At 43.7% G+C, this 7,575-nt stretch overlaps 1 protein-coding gene across 1 annotated transcript; it reads right to left on the bottom strand.

Moving 5' to 3' along the window:
* Positions 1–301: 301 nt before the first annotated feature.
* LOC123120195 (ACT domain-containing protein ACR12) lies at positions 302–5,414 on the bottom strand. Its single transcript, XM_044540188.1, has 10 exons — positions 5,171–5,414; positions 3,728–3,779; positions 3,128–3,241; positions 2,904–2,998; positions 2,423–2,501; positions 2,246–2,305; positions 1,987–2,042; positions 917–1,022; positions 765–833; positions 302–678 (listed from the first exon to the last, which is right to left on the bottom strand). Exons 1-10 carry the CDS (start codon positions 5,272–5,274, stop codon positions 616–618), a joined length of 798 nt encoding a protein of 265 aa, XP_044396123.1. The 5' UTR covers positions 5,275–5,414; the 3' UTR covers positions 302–615.
* Positions 5,415–7,575: the final 2,161 nt, after the last annotated feature.

Raw genomic sequence — 7,575 nt, 5'->3', positions numbered from 1 at the left:
TTGCCCACTGCACTGGGCAGAGGGGCAGATTTGCAAAAGATCTATTTGTCTGGTATCTCTAACACACATGAAGGAAGTTGAAGCTCTGGAAGCTATCAAAAAAAGTGGAGGTCTGGAAGGATCATGCACCACACTTGATGGAGAAGATAGAAAAGTAGCCCGTGTCCAGAGTAGGAAGATAGTGCCGAGACCAGCAGCCTCAAACCAATGACACGGCATGCTGGTAAATTTGTGTGCCAACGCTAGAAGTTCCCTATCCGCAAAAAAAAAAAACGCTAGAAGTTCCCATCACCATGTGACATTAAGCAAGACACGATCTTCACATACGTAACCTGGTTTTTTACATGCACATGAATTATAGTACTATGAACTTACAGACCACACTCGGCACGCGTGAATGCTTTCCAATGTGATTCCTCTAGGAAACCAATGGGATGGGGCTGCTAAAGCTCCCAAGGGCCACATGTCCAACCATAGAACATAACTGCATCAGACGGCCCAGTTTTAATGCATTTTCGGAACACATGTGCCATATTTTGTTTTGCTTACAACAGAAATTGAAGTGCAAAAGGCTTCATAGGCAGGAACTCAAAACGAGCCGCCACAGAACAATCATCAATAGCTGTCTTCATCTGTCTCGGGCCTCCGGAGGTAATAGCGCAAACAATTAACCAGCACCTGTAAAACGGAATTATCAAGAGTTCAATATTGCTGAGACGAGCAAGAAGGTTACTAAATGTGCTAATCTTGGCGTGGGTATATACCTGAGATAACGAGCTGTTAAGTTTTGCGCCTCTGTAACTCACATGAAACTTGTCCTTGGCAACCAAGCCCTGAATAAGACAACCGGCATGAACTAAGGAAGGGCCTTCATAGCTGAGTGACTACCATAACAAAGAGACAGAAACTGGCATACCTCAGTATCAATCTCAGCTGATTCCACATCAACGTTTACGTCAGTAATGATCTTGATTACTTCCAAGAGTAAGCCTGGTCGATCAGCTGTCTCTATGTAAAGCATGCTGCACATGTTCAACTAAAACTGGTGAGGAAGTAGATGATGTACATCAAACCAAGAAAAATCAGAAACAGATTATTCAGGTTCTATAAGATGTGATTCTTGGCAAATGGATAAACACATTTGCTTTCTAACATATGAAGTTGTGTCAAACACAATCAACTACTCCCTCCATTCCAAAACACTTATTTTGGAACGGAGGGAGTATTACGCAAGGTGCAGTACCCAAGAATCAACAAGTTCCGTCAGCATGGCGACTTGCCCAAACACAACCAAATCCAGCAGACCGATATGTACCTAGCCTGTCCTTTCTATACCAAACCATCCCATTTTTCATTTTAAAGGTGTCCTATGAGAGATGTACGATAATGCCTGAACCCGACTAGCCTAGACATGTTTATAATGCAAGGATGCCTCCAACGCAAGAACAAAATTTTGCAGCTTGGCCCAAACTTGGGAGGCACATACCTTACTACTAGTCAAATGCACCTGCTTATTATGTCAGGTGATTCCTTTTACGGGAAATTATGTCGGTGATTTAAAATTTCAAATGCTCAACAAGATAACTAGGCCTCAAGAAACTGTAGTCACTGCCCATGTAAAACCCTCCATTATGATACTAGGTAACAATCACGTGAATATTAGTTTTGGCAGCATTAGCAGACGATAGCTAGAGACTCAGTTAGTCAAATGTGTACGAATAGTGCTTTGGTACATATACAAGATACAACCATACGGCAAACCGTGGTGTAACATATGTGTGATGTCACCATATGACAACTATTACGTACTAGTGAATTTAGTTAGCCAATGTGCAGGAATAGCACACAACACACAATACCATGCATGTGCATGCCACAGAAGTAACATATATGGGATAATATGCATGACAACTAATTAGTCACCGTACATGCTGACATCATGCTACACAAGCGGCATACAGTAATTAGAAGCTATCATGATCAAACCTTCTTTTCGGTCCATCATCTTGCACAATTACATGTGTTGCTACGTCAACATCAACCTGCCATAGAGAACATAAATTAATTAATTGCTCAAGATATAGGGAAAAATTAAAATTAACAGCATAACACTTGGATGTCTGTTTTAAAATATCCAGTGTGTAAACACTGAGGAGAATCCATCCCTATAACGAAAATATGCCTAAAAAAGCATGGACCAGCATCAGCGCTGAATTAGCAGGATGAGAACATCCACCGAACTCACCTTCTTCTCAGGGGCTTTAATTCCAAAAAATTCACCCATAGCTAGCTTCTCGCTTGATTCCTATACACATATTGCATATTATTCTGATATTTCGATTAATCAAAACGATAACCAATCTAAAGCTACCAAACACCAAAATCTAAAACACAACTGAAGAACTTGAATTCTGAAACATACGGGATGATACTGCAGAAGGTTGTTAATGATGGTCAGCCGTATTGTTTCCAACATGTCAGGGTCCTCAACCTTACGCCCTCTGGACAGAGACAGATGATATAAACAGATAAATAATATTAGAACATGACCAAATCACCACAACTGTCTTAGTATGATAATCACAGGTGCAATTTCTAAGGAATATTTTGAAATTTTAGTGTGTCAAGGCATCCTTCCATAAAGTCAGTAAAAAAAAAGAGAGAAACAGTACTTTGATGAATGCATGTGCAATGTGTTCAATGGTAATTACAGAAAATAGACCACAAGGCAGCTAAACTAAAATATCAGTAATAATATGTGGACATTGCACAGTTGCACAAAGTGTAGCATCCAAAAGTGATGAATCAAGCATACATATACCCTCCTTTACTTCTCAAAGTGCAAACAAACAACTAAATGCTGTATAAGAAATTGCAGCAAACAGAAAGTTGCATGCACCCACAATCGCATGATGTGGAACTTTGTTTGTGTGACAGATGAATCAGTTGCCACACTTCCTTTCGTCACATCAAGGCCCAGGTCCTTGAGTGCCTTCATCTGCAAACAGTGAACACCACGACGCAATAATTTATAGATACAGAAAATCTGTAACTTATAAATCATTAAAGCATATCTAAGCAAGGCCAGACCAAAAAAAGGGCATCCCCGGCACAATAAAATGCATACCGTATCAAGTAGTGCCCCCAAACGATCTCCAAAACTCAGTTGCACAATGGTTGCATCACGGTCTGAGTCTTGGTCTATCAGTACAACTGGCTGTGGAACTGCGTCGTCAGCTGTCTGTGATATAGATTTGTTTTAAAAAAATGCACGTTTGAAATCATCAGTTGAGTGTGTGTTCAAATAATAGAATGCCAGCATGTAAGAAGAACAAAAATGCCGAGAATAAAAAAAGAACTTTCCAAAGAAAAAACTAATCATTTCAGTATATCAGAATGTTGGCATCTCTATCCATACAATGAATTGTTGAAATATGTAGCAACTCTTGGTATAAGCAGAACTACTTTGACATCTGATGTCTAGGACCATATTGCTTCACGTCGGTCCTCAGAAGAATAAATTGTACAGTGAGACCTAATAGGTAGACTGAGATTTTCTAAAACTGAAAGTGGTCTGAGTTGTCCATAAATATTTCATTGCTCAGGAATATGAGTCTTAGACACATTTTTATGCGAATTTGCAAGGCTGAAGAATATACTGCAGTGCCACAGTCCATATGTTCCACAAAGTTGTGGTAATTTGAGAGATGTAGTCATGCAAATATACCATTGAGGAAGCTCCCAACACGTTAGCTGAGTTGATAGATTGGCAACAAATCCTAGAAGGATGGCAAAATTAAAAAAATATTAGCACATGGAAACAATGTAGGACAGAACACTGATATACTGCAGAGGACATTGGCAGCAAAGCCAATACAGACAATTAATTAAAGCATGAGAAACTCAGAATGGTATCAGGATTTATCTAAAAACACGGCAGGCAGAAGACTTGTGCCACTACCCTTTACAGGTTTCCTGGTTATAAGCACAAAATTTTACTTAAAATATAGTTATCATTATGTAGGTTCACATATGAACACAGCTAGAATTCATATGTTTTCAATGGTGCACAAATCCTGTCAGGACCTGGTGGAATCGATTCTTAACGAGGCAGCTCCCTGGAGTCTGGAGACTGGCAGGAGCGAAAGAAGTCAGGAACCTTGCGCTGCAGCTGCACTCCCGGTCTGTAGGTGCACCACGTCCTTGTTTGGCACTTCTTCCAGCACAAATATGAACGGAACACAACTGGGCTTTGCACATCGTATCTTAAAATGAAGATATAGCCTTTTGAGAGAAAACAGACAGAGCAATCGGAAATCCTTGTGCAGGAAAATTGGTCCTCACTTGTCATTTATTCGTTTACATATTACAAGAAAGAAACGGAAGTGCATTTTTTACTTTGTGCTGATCCGATTCGGATGAAAGCTGCAATTCTATTCTATGCATAAAATTTCCTTCTCAATTGTGTTCATTCTACTGCTCCTAACAAAATGGTTACTACAACTTCAAATTTGACATGTCGTATTTCCACATCCATGCACTGAATTCAGTGCGAACAATGCAAATATGTAACAGGCTTACAGGCCTCAACATATGAACAGGGATATTTGGAACTATTCTTCGTCAAATATAACAATACAGAGCACATCACAATCATATCCAATCTAAGTCTCAAAGTTATAGGATAATCATGGATTTATGGTCAGTGAGATAGAATGCATACTCATCTAGGAAGGCCGTGAACAACCGAGCAACACATCCTGAAGTCAACGGTAGCATCTATTCCTCCCATAGGATTTCCCTGAGCTGAGCTAATCTAACGGGCAGATGATTAGCTCGCAGAACCGAAACGCTCAACGACACATCATGGTTCACCTTTCAACACCCATTATTCAACCCAGTGAGGAGAAAGTGGAACCGCAGCGACGAAACGGGATCAATCGACTGATCCCGTTCCAAGCCCCAAACTGGTCGAAGGCAGCACTGGGCACTGGCTCCGCTCTCATTCAGAAAGCGCCACCCCGATCGTCCTAGACTCGAACCAATCCAACAACAGCTAGCGAGGCGCGCCGAGGCACAGCACACAGTAGGAGGAACAGGGATGGAATCACAGGACCGGGTTCAGAATCGGGAGAAACCGAGCGCGCGGAGGGCGGCTCAGATCGCTCACCTCGGGAGAGATCGGGGGGCGGCGAAGCGGAGGGGACGCAGCGGCACGCGAGGGGCCGCGGCGGCGGGGCGGACGAGGTGGCGGTGGGAGGTGGCGAGCGCCATGGCCTCTGTCACTCGGAACGCAGGGAGTGGCGCAGTCGCGGTGTGCTTCGGTTTGGTGTTGGTAGGCAGTCGGGGTGGGACGGAGGGGGAGGGGGAGAAAAGGGGACCGTCGTGGTGGCCAGCCGCGTAGATGGTGAGTGGGACGTGAGATTTCTTTTCGTGCGCCCACTTGGGCGACGGGAGGGACACACCCTTGTTTTCTTGTGCGGGAAACGTCCCACTTCCAGTACGTCATCCAGGTTAGCTAGCCCCCTCGCACTTGTCCCGTCGCGTGCTACGGGGTCGCGCCGGTGGGTGCTGACGACCTTGGCAGCACATCAACGGCTGCACTCGCAACGCCGCACCGGCCGTGCTCTTTTCTGACACACACACCACACGGATGACGACACCTGTACCAGCAAGCTAAAACTCATACAGTAGTAAACAGTTTTGTTTTTGTTTTGAGGTAGTAAAAAGCTTTTTTTTAGATGAGGTAGTAGTAAAAAGTTGCTGTGCCAGCGAAAGAAGAGCTTCAAGCCAATTGGTACGTATATTCTCTGATAACAGAAATAAAAAAATATTTTCGAAAAGTAGCCGTAATGCCAATGAGCCTCGCTTCGGTGTTGCAAGTAGCGGCAGACATGGATTGCGTGTGCAACTAGCTTGGCTCCTGGTTTTATTCTAATGGAGGGACGTTTTGGGGGCGGATCATGTAGGCGAAATGATACTTTTTCTCTTGAGCAATCACAGCGGACGGACTCAGCTGGGTGATGATTCTGGACTCTGGAGATAACAATAATTGGCAAGCTGATGGTTCTTTTTTGGAGGGAAACTGGCATGCTGCTGTTGGTACTACTCCCTCCGTTCCATATTACTTATCACTGATTTAATATAAGTAATATGAAACGGAGGGAGTAGTATATTATATTTATATTTTCTTTGGATTTCTCTATGAATCTGACGTCATATTTTTTATCATAGCAAATAAATAAATAAATCAAGAGCTCTATCGATTAGTTAACAGAATTACATTCCTTTGTTACACAAGCGGTGAGGAAGGATGGAATATAGTTTATCAAAGACATCTTCTCCAAGAGGAACTATAATGTTTAGCGCAAAGATGCACTAGTTCATTTGCTTTTCTTGTTTTTTTAGAACGAAGACTTGTGAGGAGCCCGGCTTTGAATTAACAAAGTCATCAACCGGCCAGGAGTTATAACAAACAACCCAAATTACAACGGCCAGAACGATACAATGGGGAACACTGGACAGAAACATTGACTACAACCTCCACAAGCAGCTAATGAAATGGAAATTAAGATTACAGCTTGCAAAGGCTGAGCACTCCACACTAGGATCATAAGTAGCAGAGCGGAGCAGCAAAGCAGGACATAGCCGACCTTCGAAGATGGCCATGCTCCACGAACACCTAGAGAAGAAGGCGAACAAGATATTCCTTCTCTATCACGAAGAGGAACCTACCCCCTGGCCATGGCTCGTAGGCGCCGCACCGTCGGGATTTCGAGAAGCTTGCGCTAGAGCTGGAAGAATGCCACCCACACATTGTAAGTGGACATAGTGCGACCACTTCGATTTGGGATATCCCTAGCCGGCCGCTCCGCCATGGTCCATGCCCAACTAGTTGGAGACAAGTGATACGTCCATTTTGCATTATGCTTTTATATCGATATTTATTGCATTATAGGCTGTTATTACACATTATGTCACAATACTTATGCATATTCTCTCTTATTTTACAAGGTTTACATAAGGAGGGAGAATGCCGGCAGCTGGAATTCTGGGCTGGAAAAGGAGCAAATATTAGAGACCTATTCTGCACAACTCCAAAAGTCCTGAAACTCCACGGAAATTGTTTTTGGAAATAATAAAAAATACTGAGCGAAGAAAATACCAGAGGGGGCCCACACCCTGGCCACGAGGGTGGGGGCGCGCCCTACCCCCTGGGCGCGCCCCCCTGCCTCGTGGGCCCCCTGGTGGCCCTCCGGTGGCCATCTTCTGCTATATGAAGTCTTTCGTCCGAGAAAAAAATCATAAGCAAGCTTTGGGGACGAGACTCCGCCGCCACGAGGCGGAACCTTGGCGGAACCAATCTAAGGCTCCGGCGGAGCTGTTCTGTCGGGAACACTTCCCTCCGGAAGGGGGAAATCATCGCCATCGTCATCACCAACGCTTCTCTCATCGGGAGGGGGCCAATCTCCATCAACATCTTCACCAGCACCATCTCCTCTCAAACCCTAGTTCATCTCTTGTATCCAATTCTTGTCTCTAAGTCTGGGATTGGTACCTGTAGGTTGCTAGTAG

Source organism: Triticum aestivum, chromosome 5D (assembly GCF_018294505.1).
Source record: "Triticum aestivum cultivar Chinese Spring chromosome 5D, IWGSC CS RefSeq v2.1, whole genome shotgun sequence".
Taxonomy (NCBI): domain Eukaryota; kingdom Viridiplantae; phylum Streptophyta; class Magnoliopsida; order Poales; family Poaceae; genus Triticum; species Triticum aestivum.
This window is presented reverse-complemented; position numbering and strand designations above follow the sequence as displayed.